General features: G+C 40.9%; 1 protein-coding gene across 1 annotated transcript; it reads right to left on the reverse strand.

The window, feature by feature from the left end:
• Positions 1-5288: 5288 nt before the first annotated feature.
• On the reverse strand, positions 5289-22797 carry LOC143353924 (unconventional myosin-IXa). The gene is made up of 15 exons (XM_076787512.1): positions 22255-22797; positions 20551-20811; positions 20145-20447; positions 19445-20059; positions 19080-19378; positions 18757-19016; positions 18320-18627; positions 17899-18236; positions 17652-17712; positions 15831-16157; positions 13298-14230; positions 13143-13223; positions 10582-12836; positions 8960-9970; positions 5289-5491 (listed from the first exon to the last, which is right to left on the reverse strand). The coding sequence occupies exons 3-15, from the start codon at positions 20435-20437 to the stop codon at positions 5427-5429; spliced, it is 6846 nt and encodes a 2281-aa protein (XP_076643627.1). The 5' UTR covers positions 20438-20447; positions 20551-20811; positions 22255-22797; the 3' UTR covers positions 5289-5426.
• Positions 22798-23889: the final 1092 nt, after the last annotated feature.

Below are 23889 nucleotides of genomic sequence, written 5' to 3' on the forward strand. Positions count from 1 at the left end.
TTCTCCGCTGTTTAGTTAAGGTGTTATTAACGAAAAACACGAGCCAATTAGAGCGCAGCTACGACAGTCCCCTCTGAGCGGACCCCGACTCGGCCAGTGACAACGCCACGCTCAGCGGGGCCTGTTCTAGCCGCGCTCTGATTGGTCTGTGTTTTTCGTTAATAACTCTTTAACGAAACAGCGGAGAAGATTTTCGCAAATGAAAAAGTTACTTCAAATGACCCCGGAAATCAGATCGTTCAAGTACAACATTTTTGGGACATCCTCCTGTAGACGAATTTCGGAACAAGAATCGTAGAAATGAGAATAATTCGGTATGAGATGCGGAAATGTGGAAACTGTTAATCAATTGGATATCAACGAGACTAATATTACAATAGAAAAGTTCGCACAGCCTGGATTATCTCTGTTCCAATTTCACCTTAATATCTAACGAATCGCATCCCCAAACTTTTAAACGGTAACGCAAACGCGAGCGCATTTCCGCAACGAAACTTTCAACAATTCAAGAGCGAGTAATGAACGAAGAACAACTTCGACACGTTCGTGCGATCGCACGCGACGTCGCCGGTGTATCGAACACCGCGGGAACAGAACGAGAGTAAACATTTTCAACGTTAAAAAACATTACGGCCTGGGACGGTGTAGTTCCAAAAAACGAAACGTCACAACTAGCTAAACTATCCTAATCTCTCTGTAAAAATCGATCAACCGTAAAACGAAGAATCTCGACCCGCTCTCGCGCTCCGAATGCGATCCCAGATGACCGAAGACGGGCTTTAAAAAAAAGAAAGGAGACGGGACATTTAAAACAGTCGTCGTTAATCGATCATTCTAAAACGAACGTAACGCGGCCACCGGGTGTCCCGATTCTTCTTGGAGCGTGGTTATCGTCGAAACTCGTTACGCCCTTGAAATATTAAGTGGACAAAAAACTAATAACCAGGCTGCGGCGATCTTTATGCAATTTCCTAATCTCACACATTATTAAGCACCGAGTTGAGTAAAAAATTGACTTATTGGAAAATTGATAGGAATTGAACTAAAAATGCTGTTAATTTGTAGTAATACTTTCTTGTGTTTTAGAAATTTGCACAAAAATCCGCAGTCTAACACATTTTTGTAAAATTATAACAACTTGAAATTCCTTTTGGAGATAGTTTACTAGATAATACGTAAACAAAATTTTCTTGAAATTGCTCGGAATTTAGAAGATAGCGTAGGTCACGGATTTTTAACTTCTTCATCTGTGCGTCAAATTTAAAATATGTTTTTCAAATTGCAGTTTCTCACAATTTTCGCCAATTTTAATTATTCGTAGCTCATGACCACCGTTGATCGATTTGAAACTTTAATAACTCTGTCAGATCTACGAAAAGTGTATTTTAAATTTTCGTTACAGATCAAAAAAATCCCTTTCACTGCTCACTCTTCAAAAACGTTTTTTCTACACAATAGTAAACTAATCCTTCCGAAAACTCAAAAAGTATCTCCAGTCGTGTGGTTCGATTTTAAAAAGTGTTTTGAAGGGTGTCCACTTAATTTTGTCGCTGAATGAAGTATGACGCGGCGAGTGGACGGGGAAAAAGGCGTGAAACGGTTTTGAGACGTGTCGTGAAATATGTATCAAATTGGAATCGAAAGTTTTCGCGGAGAAACGGCACGCCGAGCGATCTGAAAGAGGGACTGGAGCATTTTTCAGAGGGAAACGCGTGTAAAATGAAATTTGTGAGTTCCTCGGAGGAGCGGCGTGTCAAAAAAGGGGAGCAGGTTTCTCTTGGGTGTGCGTCGAAACGCGGAATTCAAGCCCCGCTAAGATACGACGCGCGGAGTCTGTACAGGCTGAAAATATTTTCAGAGGTGTATCGGAGTGCGCTGAACAAGAAAATTGTAAGAAATGCTTTCCGTGTTTTGCTGTTAAAAGGGGAAAAATATATTCACGGAAATTTCGTCGGCCCCGCTTCGACACACGCTCTTCCGTGCCGAATAAACTGGCGGGCAATAACGAGCACATTGTCCGAAAGTTCTCGATGTTAATCACGCTCCGGCTCGACAATTTTCGCCGCGGCGGGTCGTTAAAAAGGAAACGGGACACCCGGTGTACGCGAGTCGATAGAAAGAAGAATAGAACGGTTCGGAAGGAACGTGCCGCGCGCCTTTTTCCGAATTTTTCCCGGCTTGAACCTAAGTTAGTTGGGTAAAAGTCACGCGCGACCTGGTCACGTAACTCGACGCGAATGGAATTCGATTCGATCGTTTCGAATTGTTCGATTACGCGCTGGTAAAAGAAATTTGTACAGCTTGGAACATAACGGCGGAAAGATTCTTTTCCTTTCTCTCGTCCGCGGACAAGGGTGCCCCGCGCGCGCTGCATAGTCTCGGGGACTGTTCGCGATCCGTTTGCTCCCGTGGCGGGGAAAAGAAAAAGAAAAAATCTTGAAAACGAAACCGGCGCGAGCTAAAACAGGACACCCGCGAATGGAAGACGAGCGGATAGAGAAGAGAGGGGGAGAATTTTTGGTCGAAAAGCTCCGGCACGCGAGACTTAATTAAGCGCTTTTTTCCCGGTGCAAAGGTCATTAACGATGAATGAAAGCACATTGAAAATTATCTCCCCGGAAGAGGCGACTTCCGACTGTAATTAAGAAATTCAAGAAAGAAATAGGAGGGAAGGGGTGAAAAATGGAGGGGGAATAAAGCAAGAAAAAATGAAAGAAAATACGCGCAGCCCCGTCCCTCTTCCTTTAAATTACGTGCTAGCGAGTTATGAAATTGCCGTGGAATCGAAATAATTTACGGTCCGGTTAAAATTAATGCAACACGCGGTTCGAATAAAACGGCGAAACGATTCCGCAGCCGCGGCCGGGCTGTATCGGTGTGGTTGTATCGCGTTGTTAAACACGGCTGTTGGTTCGAGATAAAAATTATACCTAAAAATCACAGTGTTCTAACTAGCGTACCAAAAATTAAAAGAACAAGAAAAAAAAGAAAGAAAAAAAAGCGAATCCGAGAAGTCGCGAGACCGTCACGTTTTTTAATCCGGACACAGTTCGCTCGAATTCTTTTATTCGACCACCGATTCTTTCGGGATACCGTTCAGCGCCGCCGGGGTCCACGGCTGAAATGGAAATGCTCCCCCGAAAACAAAAAAAAAAGAAAAGATGAGAAACCAGTCGCGTCGGTATTTTAAAAACTGTTTGGGGACACGGGGCATAAAAGAAAATGGAAACTAAAGAGAAGAAAAAAACACAAAGGAAAGAAAAAGGACGACACCGGACGACAGTGGAACTAAAATGAAATCGTAATAAATCTCAAGTAAAAAAAACCGTCTGCTCAGTCCTGCGCGCGCAAAATCTCTGTATATACATAAGTATTCATATATACATATATATACACATATATATATATATATATATATATATATATATATATATATATACATATATGTATGTATAGCATATAGCCTAAGTAAACAATACAAAAAATGGAAGTAAAATAGAGAACCAATTTGAATGAGGACGAACGAAAATTGGCAGTCCCTGTGTATATGCGTATGCGTGTGTTTGTATGTGTATGTATGTATGTATGTATGTACGCATGTATGTATGTACGCATTTATATATGTACGCATTTATATATATATACGCAGGTATGTACGTATGTATGTATGGGTGTATGTATGCATGTACTTATGTATATATTCATGGATGTATGTATGTATGTACGCATGTGTTTATGGATGTATGTATGTATGTATATATAATATCGCGTAATATTATATGTAGACATATACATATATATATTACCGCGACGAACAGACGCGTGTAAAGCCCTACGCGAAGAAATATATTTGACAAGTAGAAATATAATCTTGGTAACGTCCCTCGCAGAGTTAACAATAATAACAGATCCTTACGAGATGATAATTAATATATAATATGTACAAGCTACGGTTTTGGTTTCCTCTTTTTCCTCGTTTACCTAGCTCGCCCTCTATCTCTCTACCGTCTTGTATTTGTCGTTCGTCTCTATTCGCGGCGGAGCGAGATCGCTCGGGACCGACGCGATTTCCGTGGATCGTCGCGCGATCGACGGACGGCGCGTGTTCGCTTGCGAGCACTCACTCGACGAGATTGCGCGCGAGATTCGATCTCGTTGTCGACGCCCGCGTGTCCTTCGACCGTGCCAGCGAAAGGATACCGAACGCCCACGCGTACGAGATCGGTGATTGTCGAACGAAGCAACAGACGCTCCCGTGTATCGATAAGGAAAAAGAGCCACCCTATCGCGCGCGCGGGTCCGTATATATGTATGTATGCACATGTATATGTGTGTTTGTGTATATGTACGCGCGCGCCATGTGTCTGTGGGGGGGTGTGTCCGTTAATGTGTGTATGATTCACGCAACAGTCTATAAAATCTGTAAAACAGAGCGGCGACACGAACAAGGATGAGAACATAGTTTCCCTGAACGGTCCGTAAAGGAGAAAATCAAGAGAGAAAAAGAAACATACGAGAGAGAGAGAGAGAGAGAGAGAGAGAGAAGAACGAGAATCTAAATGCGACTAAAACGCTCGTAACAATAACGGATAATCGTCGTTCCCTTGTTTCTTCCTAACGTATGCTCTCTCCCCGCCGGCGTTCACGCGGTGAAGGAAATACGCGTGTGTAACGCGTGACAGAGACCGACGAAATGGATCTGCGTCGGACACGTATCCGTGGTCCGTCGTGATCTGCAAGCACACGCCCGTCGAACGCTTCTAAACACCTACATGCAGCCTGATTAGACAGTCTTCGATCGAAGAGGAATGCGTTCCGAGAGAAAAATAGATTAGGAAACGAACATTTAGTACAGGTTCCCATTCTGCTTTCTCTTCTGATTCTTCTTCATCATCTTCTCCTCCCTGCTTTCTTATTCTGTGTTCTTTCGCCACGCGAGAGGCAGGCCCCCGCGCATACGTAATTTAATCGTTCTTTAGAAACCTCTGAAAGCTTTGCGACTGAGTGAAAAAACAATATATATATATATATATATATATATATATTGTTTTTTATATATACATATATATTTATATATATACATATATATTGTATACATATATATATACATATATATATACATATAGATGTGTGTGTGTGTGTATATATACATACATGTAAGTTCGACCGAATTGATCTGCTTAAATTCGCGTGGAACAAGTTGCTAGACCTACCTAATGTCGCGTTCTCTTGTCGGTTTGTTTTGTATGTATTTCTTTTTTTTTTTGTTGCTTTCTTTAACTACTTAGTTTAAATTACTAGCGACTTGCCGATGAGACCAGAAGTAAGACTCGTCGGTTCGCTGCCGTCAGTCCGACGCTTCACAGCGCGTGTCATGTTGCTACACATATCGATCATCCGTCATGGTAACGCTCCTCCGTCGATGATCATACCATTACCATGTCCTCGTCGGAGCTCTGCCTCTGGATCGGTTTTTTCCTTTCTAGACCGTCTGCGAACAACCATCAAACTAAAAGGGTTACTGTTTTGCCTTTTAACGTCGGCCTAATGCGAACGCCTCGTTATTCTATACCAACGACCACTATCCTCCGCCTACTACAGAACGTGACACATTTGTTTATTCCGCCGGATGCACACACTACCACGATGATAGCCATCAACCCCTTGCCGTACAATGTCTAGAGAGACTCGTGATCGAGAGAGCAAATAGGGGAAAGATGGCAGGTAGCCCCAAACCAGAGCTGTTCAACGTCTGCCCGTACGGGCAGCGATATTCTTGCCCTGGGCCAGTGTCGCCAAATCAAGACTTGTACCTCCACACTTCTACCACGCTATTCGTTTCGTCTCTGTCGCGGTCACTCCGGTACTGAGAGAGAGAAAGGGTAACTTTTCCCCTCGATTGGCGCTCCCTCTCCTCATTCGGCAACGTCGCCAAGGGCATAAACAGAACGGCGGGCACGAAGCCACGCCCCACAGTAGTCTAAAACGCGAAATTTAGTGACATTTTGGTATAACTCCTAAACTATTAAAGATATCGAAGTGATATTTGGAGTGTAGAATAATATCAAGTAATCTTTTTTAATGGTGCATAATGTACCATACTTTTTGTTTATTTAATAGCTTTTTTTTCTATTTTTTAAATATACTTACAAATTTAACAACTTTTAGAAACACATTCAGCTTGGTAAATATATTATTCTTCTAAATTTTTGAAAAATCGCTCTTTAAATAAAATTTGGTTTAGTGCCTAAAGTGTTTTTTAGTCGTCAAAGAGTCCCGCCGAAGAACCCGAGAAGCTATGCGCATAGCCGCACAGACGCGGGCGACTTTAAACAATAATAACACGTGATATTGGACGAGATGGGAAACAATTCTTGCACGATTATATAGAAGAAAGTGTGCTGAAAATACTCCATTTTGTAAAGTAGTATGACCTCGTATGATACAGAAGATATTGCTTGCGAAATCTTGAGAATTTTGAAAATTTTCTGCATTGCATTTGGCATAACATGTTCAATACATTATGAATAGTAATTTTTAATCGGCAATGATAAAGATTAAAGATAACGATAACTTATGTACAATTTAAAGATAAACCTTTCATTAAAAAAAAAAATTGGAAGAAAAATACTAAAAAGGATCGTTAGGGCATCTCAAAGAAGAAAAGCAATTTTTTCCATGAGAAAGGCTATCTTCAAAACTTCCAACTTTAACCGTTTATTACAGTCATAGTATTTATTAAATTTTATTAATTTGTTCATTTTCAAGGTTGATGGATATTTAGAAAGCAATAAGCATTCAACATAAATCAATATGAGACAGTTAACTTTTTGGCAATATATCACGAAATTTCGCGTTTTAGACCACTGTGCGCCCCTGCGGGCAAGACTGTATGTATTTGTCACACACATTGTCACAGACACGTGGCAAGCTATGGCTGTGCTATGGCGTATCCCCATTTCGCTAAGTCACTTACCCGTAGCTTTGCCCAGTACAGTGAATTCTAGTTACGCTCGGCGACAACCACAGATTTCGTCTAAGAGTCAGTCACCAGGACGGCGCAACTGACTCGTAACGCGAATTCACTGTATCGCCAGATCAGGAATTGTTCCCCCACTCTAATTTCCCCTTCTACAGCGCTATTCCACAAGTTTCCAACGCGTTTCATCTCCGTCGTGCATACTCGGTTACTAGCCGAGAGGGGGTAACATTTAGTCCTCAATTCGTGCTCCCTCCCCTCATCTGGCGACACTGGCTGTGCCCTCGGGCATCCGTGGGCGCCCCTGCCCGCTAATAGGCATGTTGAGCAGCTCTGCCCTAAACGTTGTAACACTTTATCTACCCGAAGCTTATCAATCGGATTTTCAATACGTGTGCTGTACGAAAAGGTCGCCTAACAATATTTTATATCCGGGGCTGAGTTCTAGGTCCACTAGGTGTTGAAGGAGCTATTGCATAATCCTTATTTCTTTTTTTTTTTTTTTTTGGTAATACAAATAATTAATATGTTTGAGAGAAGTAACCCTAGAAAATTGAATTTCCGTATTGCTCAAGATATTCTATCATGAATCCAGGTGGGACGAGTTCCCTTGCAAAGTAACTTAAATGGAAGCCAAGGATAGAAATATTCTTTAAAGCAGAATCCGTTGACGCTCCGAGTAGCACAGAGATCTGATCGGAATAGTCGAACAAAGGGTTCCGCTTTGAATTTCGACAGAGAAATCCGATCGACTGATTTCCTCCCTCCTCCCCCTACCCTCTCCTCTCCCGCGATTGTACAGGATGTTTCCACTTTGAGCAATTCGTACGGATATATCTCCAAAATTATTGGATATATCGCGGGGAAATTGAAAAATTCCCATTGATGCGCGGGTACAATATGCACAGCTTTTCTCGCGGATGGATCTTCGTCAAATGATTGAATAATATTAATTCTTTTTTTGAAGAATATTGGATGAGTTCTTCACTCCTCTCGGAATATGAGATTGGAATATAATTTGAGAGGAGGCACTTGAAAGGTCACAAAAGGTACTTGATTTCTTCGAGTGGCCCTGATCAAATCACTGACACTGTAACAATTATTATTTCATCTCAAGCGCAAATGAAAGGCTATAGCAATCTACGTTTCATATAGACCCTTCGTTTCACAATAGAACTTCTGAAGATTCGAGATAATTGTGTAATTACCACAATGTATAGGGAATTAATTATTGTGGAGACCAACTATTGTCTTCGCTGATTTGTAGAATCAGTAGAAGTTTGATAGAACTTTTTACAATGGAGAACTCAAATATCATCGCTTCGGATAATCGAAGTTCTACCGAACAGACAAATAAATTTTTCTTTAATCAGAAAAATGTCACACTAGTTGCTAAAGTTTCACAGAAAGATAATAAAAAGAGAAAGGTGTGTCATTGGATCAATCTAATCCAGCACCATGTTACAAATATCGTGCAATGTGAAGTACCCGCTTTAACACTTTACCGACCGGTAACCTAATTAATCGGTTTTTTGCCCTAGACGCTTACCGACCGGTAGCCTATTAATCGGTGTTCTGTCCCCAACGTTTACCGACCGGTAGCCTATTAATCGGCTTTCTATCCCCAACGCTTACAGAGCGGTAGCCTATTAATAGTCTGTTTGTCCCTGACGCTTCCCGATCGGTAGAATATTAATCGGCTGTTTGTCCCCAACGCTTTCCGATCGGTAGCGTATTAATCGGCTTTCTGTCCCCGACGCTTACCGATCGGCAGCCTATTAATCGGCTTTTTATCCCAGACGCTTACCGACCGGCAGCCTGTTAATCAGTTGCCACGGCAACTGAAACAGAGCCGGTGTCAGGGAAGTATTTGCAATCGAGTGATCGGTAAGAAGTTTGTAGAATGTTCAACCGCTACCGGTCGGTAAAATGTTAACAAATACGTCACGAAGAAGCACGGTAGAAATAAACGAAATTTACCTGGAGATGATGGACGTAGATCGTCGAGAGACCCATCGTCCAGATCCGTGGCAGAGGGATGCAGATCGTCGTCCGAAGAGTCTCTGGTTAGGCTGAGAAGATTCGAGGTGAGCAGCGCTTTCTCCTCCTCGATTTCCTGTATGTGATCGACAAGAAGCGCCTCCTCTTCGTCGCCTCGATCCCTGTCCCGATCCGCAGTGGCACCCCTTGCAACCGCATTCGAGACCGCCGCGTTCAATTCTTCCGGGCTGAAAATCTTCGAGGATCGTAGACTGGACAGACGATGGGTGGCCGTGTGGCAGGCGGATTCGAGAGTGTTTATGTCGGCCAGGGTAGCCCGCACGACCCTAAGCTTCTCTTGTACGATTGTCTCGACGCAACAGGTCTGCCTGCCGACGTCCTGCAACGAGTCCTGAGCAGGCAAGGTCCTGTTGGTCCGTAGGATACACGGTGCGAACACTATAGCCAGAGCCGACGACGACATCCGGTTGTCGACCTCGTGGAGCGCCACCCTTGCCAGATGGACGATCAGCCGCTCCATCAGGTCAAAGTTAGGCTTCGGCAGCTTCTTCAGTATTGCGAACAACGTGCTGATCCGGTCCCGCGGATCCGTCAGGTTGGCGGCGTGCAGAAAATCATCGTAGTACTCGAAGGTCAACAGGGGTTCCGGCATGTCCCGAAAGAAGCTCTTCAACACGGCCGCGAGCACGTGCACCTGGTAATTCTCGAAGTCCACCTTCTCCAGATCACCCTCGTCCATCTTCTGCTTCAATTCCTTCACCTTCGAGCTGACACCACTCTTGCGGTATATGCCCTCCGTGTAGAGGCCGTGCATCTCTATGGTTGTGATCAATCGATCAACCACCAGCGGCACCTTGCCATCCCCGCAGTCCAATTTGTACAGCTGCACGCCGAACACCTTCCGCGAGTTCATTTCGTGCAGCGAGGCCTCCTTTCCGCACTCCGCCGACGCTTTCATGTAGCATTTCTTGTGACACGTCAGCTTGCAATCTAAACGTAAAGGACCGCACATGACCATTCATAACGAATGATTGATGGCGAACGGCGCGCCGCGACCTCTGCATCGTGTACGTAGATCCGTACGGTCGTTATCATACAATATCTAGTTCTGTTCGCAACCTTCTTTTTCTATTTTTTTTTTTCTTTTTGCATATTTCAACCCTTAATGATACGCTAAACACGACGTGCGGGGACGATACGGATCTCGTGCGAAGCAAGTAGAATCGCGTTACGCTTACCATTTCTTCAGTAAACTTAGGATTGTTTCGTGAGTGTGATGCGCTCGAACCTTGCGAATTAAAATTCGGTTCATTTAAAAACTTTTATGCTTCTAGCATAGCTTCACCAACCAGAGAGCGTTGACTCATAACTAGACTGCGGATCTTTATGCAAAAACAGGATTGTCTACATCGATTGTACAAAACAGAAATTGATTGAATTGGTAAATTAAAAATAGTATAACTATAGAATTTCTTCTAATGTTTTCACTGCACCGTGTTTCAATCACACATTCTTTTAATGAACGCATAAAATTCACAGTCCAATCATAACATTCAAACAAATACCAAAACACAATACTTGTCTACAGGCGATATACTTACTCTGGCACACAAGACCGCGCTCGATAGGCCACATAAAGAAAGACGTGCAAACTTCGCAGGCCGTAGGTATATTTATGATGGTTAGCTGGAACATATGATTGCCGTGCCGCGTCGGTTCCTCTTGCTTACGCTTCTTCTCCTTCTTCCGCTTGCTTTTACTCTGTTTCTCCGGTGCTTCGGTTTTGACTAGCGTCATAAATTCGTTCATGAAACCGCGGAACGCGTTCACGCCCATGATCACGGGAAAGTCTTCGCTGGTGTTCTCCTGCTTGCAGACCGTCTCCATCACGTGCAGGAAGTTCGCGATCAGGTCGGTGTACTTGATGTTGCCCTCCACGCCCTGCTGAACGGCGACGCTGTACGTGATCACCAGATCGTCCTTGAACTTGCGCAACGCCTGCTTGAACACCCGGTCCACCTCGCTGGGCTTTCTGCCCTCCTCCTGACCCTCCATTATATAGATCTTCTTTGTGATGAACTCCTGCATCAGCGCCAGTTCCTTCGCGTCCGATATAATCTTGTCCGTGCTGTCCGAGAAAGCTGAAGTGCCGGTCAGACTGAACTTGGGCGCAACCGTTTGCTTGGTCGCGTCGTACGGTGTCCGTGGCGGTTTCCGGTTTTTCCGCCTGCCGGGCGTGTTCGTCAGGATACACGGCATCTTAAGTACTCCGCCGTTTTGAATACATTTCACGTGATACAGTTGCTTGCAGTCTATACACTTGTACCCTTGCGTGACGAACGCGTCCATCTTCTCGTGGCAGCAAACGCACACATCGTCCTTGGCGAATCTCTCCACCTTTCTGAACCGATGCCCAGCCAAGGTGAACAGATTTCCCTTCCATTCCAACAGATTCATCCCGGGCGCTAGTTTCAGATCGTTGGTTCTCGCATCGATGCCGGGCTTATCCTCGCTCAGACCGGATATCTTCGTGGCTGGATCCGAGTTTCTCCTCCTCAGCTCCAGGGTAGTTATAGCATTCGATCTCATACGTTTACCGGGCTGTTGCGTCTTCGACGCTGATTCGGCTTTGTTGACCGGCCAGTCCGTCACCGATCTCGATGGAGTCTCGCGCGGACTGTCCTTGCGCGTCCACACGTTCGCGGACTTGTTCAAGTCGCTCTCTTTGATCGTGCCTAGGAAGAGGCTCTTCGCGTCACCGCTGTTCGCATCCGACACGCTCTCGCCCATGGACCAACATTGCAAATCGCGAGGGGGCCGGTTTCGTCTCGCGCTTCGGACGGGCACGTCGGGCTCGGATTTTTCCTTCGGTCGTGAACTCTTTTCTTTAGGCGGGGATACTTTCAATAGAGAGCTCTTCAAAGGGTTCTCGTCGTTTACCACCACGTCAAGTTTCATGGCTGTGTCTCCCTCCGAATTTTGCCTCCTCAAGTAGCCGAAGTCCTTCAACTCTTTGCCGTGGCACACCGGGCCGCCCCGTCTAATCGGAGACGACGTGACACTGTCCAACTTCTCGGTGGACATGTTGTTGTCGCTCAGTCGACGCTGCTCTCTGTTGCCCGATGTTGAGCTTTCCATGTGAACGAAACGCTCGTTCGCATCCAGCTTCACGTTGTAGTTCGCAGCCTCGTTCGGCTTCTCGTGTTGTCCATGGTCATGGATGTTGTCCGTTAAGTTCTTGTACTGGGAGACATTCGGGGAACGCGTCAACGTTGTTTTCTGGTGGCCAGTCTGCATGTAGTCGGTGTAGTTCGAATAGTCTTGTCTGCGACGCCAGATGTCTGAGCTGGGACTATGCGTCTGTTTAACGTGAGACTGACGATACATAACATCCCGCGGATTCGGGAATGGGGGGGCAATGTTGAAGGCTGGTGGCGCACTTTGCACTGTACTCGGGACTTCCGTGTCAGTTTCACCATCACTGTACCCTGTCGACGAACTATCCGCCCGTTTTCCGATGGACGACTGTTGGCTGGAACCGTGTACCAAATTTGTGTTCACTGTCACCCTGGGGGAATCATCACCACATTTCGTTTTAGTGCCCGATACAGGCTTGCAACAGTTCTCCTGCGACTCGGAGCTGTTTACGCTGACTTGCGATTCGTAGCTCCTTAAGCTTGTCAAGCTTTCCAAGCTGCTTTTACGTTCGTTGAATTCCTCCGAAGAGTAAGGTTCCGTGTTCTTCAATATCGTAGCGCTGGATTCGTACAGCAGTCTCGTGTTTCGCGTCACCGCTTTTTGCTTCGAATACGTCATTTTTGAGTCTAGGCTGCTATCCCGCACCATAGGGTCCGCTCTGTGAATTAGTAATTTGCTATTACGCTGTTTACACCACCTTGCCACATGCTGAAGCTTTCAACTGTGAAACTATGCAAATGTATTTCCGGATATTTTTCCATTTATTTTGATCATTAAGATTCTGAGATAGTACAGATATTCTTTATAGGAAAATCATGAAAGAAAGTTGTGACACAGATTCCATAAGCACAATCAAATTGATGAGAACCGTCTGTTGGTTATTGAAACATAAAATATCACTCGTAGCACACCATGGAACATTTTAAGGCACTGACATACTCTCAGTTTTTATTTATGTACTTACCTCGCCGGTGTGAAACGATTTTGTGATTCCTGTTTGCGAACTGTATTTATATCCAGCAAAGCAAGGTCCTCTATTAGTGACCTAAATAAAACAAGAATATTAGTAATATTTACAACTGGTTATGCAACTAGCGTATTAGTTAATTAATCACTTACTCTTCGCTACCCCTGAACGCTACCCCTGAGTTGTACACTTTGCTGTTGTCGTAGGCAAGTTCCCTTTGATCGTGAGCTTCCTTGTAGTCCCCGATTTTATCAACAATCATGTTCTTCCGTTTCTTCAGCTCAGCAAAAGTTTTCCTCGCATTGCACCCCCTGACATGAGCTTGAAAGGTGATTACACAAGACTTCAACTTTTTGAACCACGTATGATGTTTGTATGCCCTCCAAGCAGACTGGATGTGGATAGCTGCTTCGATCCTGACGCGCAAAGATTGAGCAAGCCTTTGAGCAATGATCATTCGCCAGAACGATTGTATTTGTACGACAGCGTTCTTCAATCTGAGGAACTTTCTCCTCTCTAGACAAGCACGGAACCACTTTTGTATAGTTGTGATGCTTGTAATGATTTGTTGATGTAGCTCTATATCCAATTTGATCTTCTCCGATTCTCTCAAGAAAACTTTTGTCGTCCCGAGCTGGTAGTTGTCTCTGTTAAGATTCAATGTCAACAGAAAGTCTCTAACGTCGGACTGCGAGCTCAATAGACCTTTGGGTAGCAACATTCTATACAGCTGAATGAATTCTTCGTATGTTAGTCGAACATTGAACCCAGCTTGCCTAATTCTGACTGTTTCTAGCATTCCTGTATATCTCAATTGCCGTTGCACCGTCTCCTCGTCAAATTTGTTCGGTACTTTATTCGCGTTGCTTTTAATGCATCTGATGAAGAAGGGATTCGCCTGGTTCAAGGTGTCCATGAGACTATGCAAACTTTGTTGAAACTGTGCCGAAACTGTCATGGGCTGTTTCCTTGCTTTTCCAGGTCCAGAGCCATAACTTTGTGTTCTACCAGCAAGAGTCTTTACAGTTTGAAGATTCTTTAAACCCTTCTTCCCGCGTTCTCTAGGTCGAAACGATTTGTTTTTCCTGTAAAAGCGTTCGAATTTAATGTGCCGGTAACAAGTAACGATTTAAAAATTCCTTTTCCCATTTTTAAATATTTCTCTTTCAGAATTGTAAGTTGCAAAGAAGATGTGTTTGCATATTTCGGTTACTTACATGTTCCTCTAAGACTTCTATCGTGTTATCAATTTATACAATAGTAAAACAGGAAAAGGAGACTATGCAATAATTCCAATGACATTTACGGCATTGCAAATATATTTAACAAACGTAGTACGAAATGTGAGTAAGAAACACTTAACAAAATGTTGTTATGACTGGTGAAACTCATGATAGCAAATTTAAAAGCGGTAGTATTATGACTGTGTATATAGTAAAACAGTAGATTTTTTGAAATTTGTGATACTTTTTGAGAAAGTAAATTCTCTTTTCAACTAAATGTAAGATGACTGTGAACTAGTAATATATATATATATATGTATAAAAAGCGATTTGCATATTTAAGTAACAATAACGTTAGTATTCAATCTTCTTATTAGTCTACAGATATATAATTTGTTACGATTCTGTCCCTTAAATTCTATAGTGAAAATTTTATATCGTGCAATTAATTAAAATCAAATGCTAGTAGCAAGAGAGCGTTAGTTTCTAAAACGAGAAGCTCGTTCGCAAAGGATTCTCTGAAGTGAATTTATTTGCTGAGCTCAACACCGTGTAATACAAATTAACCCATTATCATCTATTAAATCGTTTATGTATAACATTAATAGTATACCACAACTATTTAAGCTTTTTTAAATTTTGAGAAGGTATTCAAATCTAGATATTAAAAAAGAAACGATTTTATTCAGTTTCTTTCAGAACATAGCTACAAAAGTGTATCCCTAAATTACACGAATTGAAGAAATTATACCAGTTTCAAACTTTGTGTATATCTTAAGTACACATTGTACAACTGGTACTGCAATTAAGACTAAAAATTCGCTCTCTTTTAATTGTGACATTCAGTAAATAAAGACCTGAAATACAGTTTTGTTCCAAATATACAGATCTGCTGGAATCATAGATATACTCGATGATTTATTTTATTCTTGGAGTTTTGTTAAACCATCAATAAAAGAAAAATCTAGCAGAAAAATATGTTGTTGTATGGAATTTATAGAATACCTTCTCAAGCACACTCGAAATAGAAATGGGCTATTTTATATACATTGAAATTGAAGAGTGAAAGAACTACTCGGAAGTTAACATGCATTACGACGTAGTTAAAATTATGACAAACGATTAAAACATGGACGACTAAGATAGTACAAGTAGGGGATAATGATCGTGAATATTATAGCACATTCAGAGGAAATGACTTTTATGATGTACTTTTGTAAGACGTGAGAGAGCTTTCTAAAGTAATGGACATATCCGTGAAAAAGCTGTGATATTATATTGCATGGGAAGACCATTAATAATCCTATTAAGATGCTGTTATCTATGAGAAAGAAATCCTTTACCCAGAAATTACTATAGAGCGCACACTACCTTTGTAATTCGTAGAGAGCAGTGAAATTTTTCATATATAGCTTAAATAACAAAACGTTATTGAATATAAAGTAACTGCGGTTTTACATACATGACTATTTGATTAGCGCGTTCCATGACGTTTGCTTCGTCTTTTGGAAGCACCCTCTCTAGCGGAGTATGAGTATCTCGTCTGAGTTTATTATTACTATGCGGCTGGTCTTCCCTACCCCTTATCAAGTAACCCTTCATCATGGTCACATTGGACGGGTGTTGCGTTTGATTAATGTTTCGGAATTGTGGCCACGACAATCGGTTGTTGTTTACATTGTCGTTGTTTTCGAGTTGTATAGAAGATAATGTGGTAGTGGGTATTGTTGATGGTATGCAGACACTGCGCTGCTTCTGATAGCTTGGCGGACGATTATGTTTGTGCGAACTGAAAAAGTCTCTCATGCTTAGTTCCATTTTTCCCTTCCAACCCGAGCACTATTGTTTTCATATACAGAATGAGTCACCTGACGTTTGTACCTCAAATATCTTCGTTGTTTTTAAACTTGTTGAGGATAGAGTTGAATGGTTTAATGAGGCTCACACGATGCCATAAAAATAATTGTCTTCCTCATTTTTCTTTAAATGTAACCGCCCTTTTTTGAACACCAACAATGAGAGTTCCTTTCAATAGGAATTCAGTGACTGTAATCGCTCAAAGTCATCCAAGGTAACAGACAGAATTCAACATTCTACAGTAAACTTCTGTCTATGACTTTGCATGACCTTGAACAATTATAATCACCGAATTCCTAATAGAAGGAATTATCATCGTAGGTGTTTAAAAAAGGGTGGTCCCATTTTTTAAAATTCCGGTAACTTTGATATGTTTAAAAAATAATTACATACGAACAATACTATTTATGGCATCGCAAGAGCCCTATTAAACCATTCAACTTTGTCCTGAAAACATATAATGTACCTTTAAAAACAACAAATATATTTGGTGTATAAACGTTAGGTGACTCACCCTGTATATAACTACATTCTAATATGACTTAAGCCGAATAAACATTAATTTTGATCAACGAGTTGAATAATTCGGTGGCGGTGACTTTTCCAAGAATCGATTTCGTGAGTGACTCTAATGGAATAATGCGAATTTTAGTGATTAAATATGAGTTGTAGAAATAAAATAGTTACTTTGAACTGTTGATCATGCTCAAGAATAATAGCAAGTATATTGTTAAATGACAGAATGTATTTGTATATAGCGAAAGTCATGAAGGATTGCACTCTAATCACACTGAATACAAAAGGTGCATACATATAATTCTAAAAAATATTTTTAACACACAATACTGGAAAAAGATTGTATGGATTTACAAGTTCCTGCAATGTAATATTTCTTGTGGAGTGTCCATTGAGTTCTATCAACAATTTTACGCAATTTCGGTGTAAATTTAGTGTTGAAAATGAACATTGTAAACCCATAGTTCTAAGAAGAATGTAATGTTTGCCAAAACGACACATACAGTGGATCTAAAAGACCACTTACGCGATTCGGTTAATAGTTAGATTGACAGTCGACAACGTCACAAGATGGCTACAGGGACAAAAGACATGTGGCCAATGTAAATATAATTAACGTTTGCTTGAATTTTAAACACATAGGAACTTCTTCAGCTTGATGCAAATATATTGTTAACGCACAACGTATATTTATACTTCTGTAGGGTGAGATATAGAATATGCAGATCAAACATAATCGAAAAAACAAGCGTCACAACATTGGCGTCTGTTTGTATCGCGATCATTGTTATTTATCCAACAAAATGTCGCTAAGTTATCAGTATACAAGCACTTTAAACTTTCTTTTTCTGAGTCACCCTTTTCAAAGAGCAAAAGAAAACGAGAAAATAGGCAGAAAATTAATGTATACCTTATCAAGTTTTCATTCGGTGTCCTATACCTGTTTTGTACAGATGCTTTTGTACCATCGGCTATAAAAGAAAATGTTCGTGACCAATATTAATAGAAATAATAAATACATTAAAACGACCCTCTCATTAAAATGGTCAAATTGAATAACTTCTTATCGAATAGATACTTTTAACTGTAATTGATCCCTTTGGCTTTTATTGATTAAGTAAAGGGTCCCCTTAGGAAAATAGTATATGGTACTATACCTCGACCATGTCTATGAGCACGGCCAGCTTCTTGAAAAGCAAAATGAGCTCGAAAGAATGCCCGTAGTATCGCCCATCGAAACACTGCTACTGGATCTGCACCCACTAATTCTCGGACAAAAGCGAGGGAAGAATTTTTCAATACGCCAACCACGCCATCGGGTCGCATCAAGTCCAAGTTCTTTTCTCTCATATTAGCAGCTTGATACTTAACAGACCCTGCGTAATGTCGCACGACGAAGGCTGCTTCTCGTCGCTGCGGTGCTTCGTAAAATGGATTGTCTTTATGTACTGAATTAAATTTTTGTAGTAACGTTTCATTCGTTGCGCCCGGAAAACTGTTACAGATATTGTTCATGTACAACCAAACGAAGATTTCAAACAGTTGTTATAAAATAATGATACGTTTCAAAACACTCACTTGCACTGATCGTCTAAGAGACAAAGAAGACCGTTCGGTTTTCCTTCTATTAAATTTAAACAGCCTGAATTGTCACTATATCCTATGTCTGTCCATCTAATTCCTTGTTTTCTATATTCTCGTTGTTCATATTGAAAAACATGTTGATTGAAATAGTGTTGCAATTGTTCGTTCGCATAATTTATACACAACTGTTCGAAGCTATTGCACGTTTTGAAATCTTCGAAACCGAAGATGTCTAGCACACCTATGCTATTGCCTTGATGATCTCTGAGTGTATCTTTCTTCGAAAGCAGTGCATGATTCACCTGACATAGAACATATTTTGCGTATTTGCACGGAATTTATTGCTATACTACACTATCGATTAGAAATTGAAGACCAAATTTTAACAATTACAAGATTACTCAAGTCTACATAACGAAATAAATTGGTACCTGTAGAACGATCCAATCGAATAGAGCTCCATACAGGCATTTTGCCATGGCGTCTCTCGCTGCAACTGCTTCCGGAAGCCTATAATTAATAACTAAAGTTTCTCCAGAAGCCCTTGCACGTTTCGCTGTAAGCGCAGCCAGAAGAGTCTCTTGTTTCACTCTAAGCAGTTCGGATATTAATGCTACTACTTCAGGATTCTTAACTCCTACAGCTTCGTCGTGATGATGATAAGATTTTCTAGGTTGAAACTCCACATTGCCTGTAATAGCGAAATACGATTAGTTTCGTTCAAGGAATAGGTGTTAATTAATTTGCTAATCACCGAGTAGAAGAACAGCTGACAGAACGGCGAACAATCGTCTTTGTTTTTCTGGCGTGAATCCAACCATTTCCATAGATTGTTTCAGTCTTGAGAATTCGTGTCTTTCATCGATATTTTCCAATCCATAACAGCCACTTTTATTCAAATAATTATAACGATCAGAATTTTCTAAATGAAGAAGTTGTTTCTCTTGTTCGCTCGCTCCGGCCAAAAGGTAATAAAAGACATGGTAATTCCTTTCGTTTCGTCCCTGAGAAACTATTCTAGACTTTTCCAGAAGATATTTTTGCACCACAGCCCTGAATATTTTTGATTATAAATTATGGTGTTCTATTGAACAGGTAATGTGTTTATAGGTTCCTTACCCGTGCACCATTCCATTTTCCTTGTAATTCACTTGGATAAATTTTCCGAAACGGCTACTATTGTTGTTATGCGCTGTTTTTGCGTTACCAAATGCTTCTAACACGGGGCCCGCACTAAGTATTGTCTGTTCAACACCGCTACCGTGCGAACCTTTTTGACTGAGTGCCGTCAAATGATGCAGTAGAAAATTTGTTGATTCCGTTTTACCTGATCCACTCTCGCCGCTAATAACTATACACTGATTTCGTTTTTCTTTAAGCATACAGTGATAAGCAGCATCGGCTATGGCAAATATATGTGGAGGTATATCTGGCCCCAATCTTCTATTTTGATAAAGTTTCACATATTTCGGATTGTAGATAGGATAAAATTTAAATGGATTCAATGCAATCAAAATGCTTCCAACATAAGTATATATATTTCCAGCCAGAAACCTAGCTCGTAGGTTGTCCAGCAGCGTTTGTTCGTTAAGATCTGGAAGTTGGCACAGATCTGGATATTCTTTGTCTCGGGGTTGATACAAGAATCTATTGAAATAGTCCTTTAGGAGTTGCGGATCCATTGGAAACCTACTGTCCGACCATAAATCTGGTTGCTTTTTTCGCAAGTAAAACCTAAATCATAAAAACATTATTGAGATGCGTTAAATGCATTAATGTGATTTCTAAAGTATCTATTCATTGATGACCTTTCACTTACCTATAGTATTCTTGTTGCGCTTCATTTTTGGGCCATAATAACATAAGTGCCACAGGGCACTCACTTGGCCCGAGTCTTCTTTCCTTACATTCTTGCCCAACAGAGTTTCCTACCACTTCTGCTAATTCGTATCCATTGGAAATATTGGCATCGTTTAAACCAAGTCTTTCGATGATGCACTCTACTATCTCAGCTGATGAAGTTTGTTTTGTAGCTTTGATCGAGAGTGCTTCATAGTCTGGGCTCCATTCACCCACGAATACTTGCACCACTCCTGAGCAACAGCTGTCCATCTTTTTAACCCTATAACATTTAAACAAATAAATAAAAGTAAGACACACAGACATTTTATTTTGCAAACAATTTCATGAGGTTAATTCAGATTTATATTGAGAAATTATTTCACCTTGTTTTCGATAGGGTTAACAAAATTGTCCTCTGTCATCCATACAGAATTTCAAATGTATTGTTTCTTCCTTTCTCTGTTTCTCAATTATATACACCCACTGATGCAGACGTTTAAAATAACTTTTACACATTTTGTTTGAAAATGTTCACTATTACAGTCTTACAGATATTACTGGACTTATTTACAGGTATTGTTTACATTAATTTATTTTATTCTGAATTTTGTCAAATGCACTCAAAATTATACGATACTCATAAACTAAAAGATCATATTTATATACATATATATAAATATATCACGTCAAATCTTACACATGCAATAGTTCAACAAAATAAAAATTTGTGAATATTAATTTTTCTCCATTGTAATATATAGTTTACAGAAATAGTAAAATATATCCAAATCTGTCTTAAAGCTTCTTCTTAACTTCATTATTTAATCAATAGGACAAAATACCACAGAGTATTATAATCATTAGATCATATTCATTTTTTTTTTAAGTATAATAAAATATAGTAAGTAAAATTCTTCTGCTTTGTTTAAATTTCTATGTTCAGTCAATTTTATATATATTCCTGTTGATCTTGTTCCTAAGCCCTTGGAGTATTTTGAATTTATAGAACGATGCGCTTTAGTTCGAGTATCGCATATTCAACACTGAATGTCCAGCAAAACTTTCCTGACAGCCATTATATTTTGTCATGGCATTCACTGTATAGATGAAAAGAATGTAGGTGTGCTATTGTTGGCAGGCAGTAACTCAGTTTCTCTGCTGAGACAATAATCAAAGGTTTTCAATGCTTTGTAAACATTCTTGTGTCTCTTGAGTATTATAGTACATTTATTGCAAAAGATTACAATTGCGTTTGCATTTGTACGTATTATAAAACTTTTGTGCGTTAAGGAAGTATCTTATCTGGAAAAAAAATACATATTGTTGCATTTAATGATTAATGAGACTGAGATCAATTCTCCATTCTGTCAAATCACTTAGCGGAGACTAATATTCAATTCTTTCTTTCTTTTACGAATTTTGACTTCTTATAATTTATTTCAAGCTAAATGAGTAATCGTACAAACACATTATCTGTCATACCGATATAACACGATAACAATAAACACCAGTTACTGACTCTAACCTTAACGTAAAAAAGAAAAAAAGAAAATTCACGATTTGTACGTGTCTTTGTTCCTTTAAAAATTCTTTCTTTCTCTTCCTGACTTTTTTTTTCTGCAGCAATATGTGGTGGGCGAATTTAAAAATATCACTCGATGTCCCCTTTGGCTAGACCGGTAATTTTTCGATTTAACGAGTGTCGAACTGACCGCGTCGTAATTGCAAGGAATAACGCAGAATAATACTACTAGTATACTCTGAACAGCAATCGTAACACATTGATCATTCGCTGGATACACAAAGAATTAAGAAAAACGACATACGTTCCCGAGATACCGATTTGCCTCGGACTTGACGGCTGACATTCGCAGGAAAACCGCCTTCTGACGCCGATTGGCGGGTCATGGACCATACCACCAATCAGCGGGCGATCTGCGAGTGTGAACGTCAACAGAGTAAACCGGGCTTAAAGTGATCAGGAATTTCTCGTCCAGGCATGACACTTTATTGGTCGTTACGTATCATCGTCGAAGAATGTAATGAAAACATGTAGGACTATTCGAGGAATACGGTCGCACAATTACCTCCTTCGCTGATAACAAGATGCTCGATGTGACACATTCTCATAGATCACCAAAGCTCTCACATACTTGAACATGCTTCCGCGGGCTTGAAAATTTTCACTGTAAATGCACTGCCGTCTGTTCGCGATTCCTCGCTTTTCCTTCCCCTGGATCGTTTGTCCGAAAAGTATTTTGTCGTTTCCGGGTACCGTTGTGGTAGCGTGCTATCAAAAACAACGATACGTACAACTGTGGCTCTCGCGCACTCAACACACACTGTCCCTCTGTTTTCTCGCACCTAGAGAACACACGTACAATACGGGCGGATTGACACTTCAGTAAACAAGAGACACTGTCACTGATGCTTCTGCGCCAGTCTTGTCGTCGCTGCTTCACCCTGATATTACACCAATATTCGCGATTAATCGTGTTCCCGATTTGATAATACCGATGACACGGATGATGGGCCCTTGCCCAGTTTATCGTCCTTCGTCTCCTCTCGGGATCTTGCGTCCCGATACGTCCACCATTTCGATTTTTCCAATCACGTGGTACGAATGGTCCTTTCCCATTGGCCCGAGCTGCGTGGCCACGTGACTGTACCCTATAGCACTAACTTCCATTGAGAGGAAAGTTGCAGTCGGAGTCATCTATTGATCATTTCGCGAAACATTTCGTACAACAAAGCACAGACGAGGTATAGGAGTAGACCAATCACCATATGGGGTTTCGTGTCTCACGATCTGAAATACCGACATCGTTAACAACAACTAGATTTCTTACGCCCTCTACGCTGACCAACGATAAATGTTGCAACTAGATCCACGAGAAGCTTAGACATTGGAGGAATGACAACTTTAAGCAAATGAGCCACGCTAATAACCCCGCACACGAGTGCGGAATAACTAACAAGAATTCAACGAGAGTAGAAGAAGTCAGAACTTCAAACTACTAACTAAAATGGGAACACACCCGTGAGCCCGTGAGTGAGACCCTGAGGGACCACAAAAAATATCAATTTTAAGAAAAGGAACTTTCGAAAAGTTCAGAAGCAAATTTTAATTAGAAATCCAGAAAAAAAGGTGATGATGTTCATTGAATGACAAGGTAATCCGAAACAAAAATTGTGTGTTTCGGTTAATAATTGAAAGGAGTTTACCAAGAAGGTGAAGGTGGCCCAGGGTAAACAAGGAAAGCATTGAAAGCCCCTTGGCCCATCCCGAGCTAGCCTAAAGTAAATTCAGACACAATTCAATTAAATACACAAGTTTTTATAATTAGCAAGTCTTAAATTCTATTTTAGCTATTTTTAATTCTATTAGCTCGATATTATTCTCTATTTGTAAGATTACTAGAAGTTCGTACAAATAGAGAATAATACCGATTGCCCAGGTCTCACCACGAGGAGGTTGCTGCACAAAAGACCCGAAAGGAAGCCGGAAGGAATTCAATACGATTCCTTCTGACTCCTTTTCTTACAACGACGATTTACAATCTTACAAACTAAATTTCGCAGATGGCTAAATGGGAAAGATAGCTTTTCCACAGAAAGAAAAGTTCACTTTTCCATTTAGCGTTTGTCGAGTAATTATTGCGGGGCAAAAGGTGTGAATCGGAGAAGAAGTCTCCGATCCACGGGAAATCAAGAACGAATCA

The sequence above is a fragment of the Halictus rubicundus genome, chromosome 5 (genome assembly GCF_050948215.1).
Source record: "Halictus rubicundus isolate RS-2024b chromosome 5, iyHalRubi1_principal, whole genome shotgun sequence".
Lineage (NCBI taxonomy): Eukaryota > Metazoa > Arthropoda > Insecta > Hymenoptera > Halictidae > Halictus > Halictus rubicundus.

Bases quoted from the DNA above. Each gene is read 5' to 3' on its own strand.
- LOC143353924 (XM_076787512.1), bottom strand. From the start codon at position 20,437: ATGGACAGCTGTTGCTCAGGAGTGGTGCAAGTATTCGTGGGTGAATGG. The intron at 20,060-20,144 runs GTAAGTGAAAGG...TTTATGATTTAG, and splicing joins GCGCAACAAGAATACTATAG to GTTTTACTTGCGAAAAAAGC. The intron at 5,492-8,959 runs GTAAATTTCGTT...GGTTGTTCGCAG, and splicing joins TCTACGTCCATCATCTCCAG to ACGGTCTAGAAAGGAAAAAA.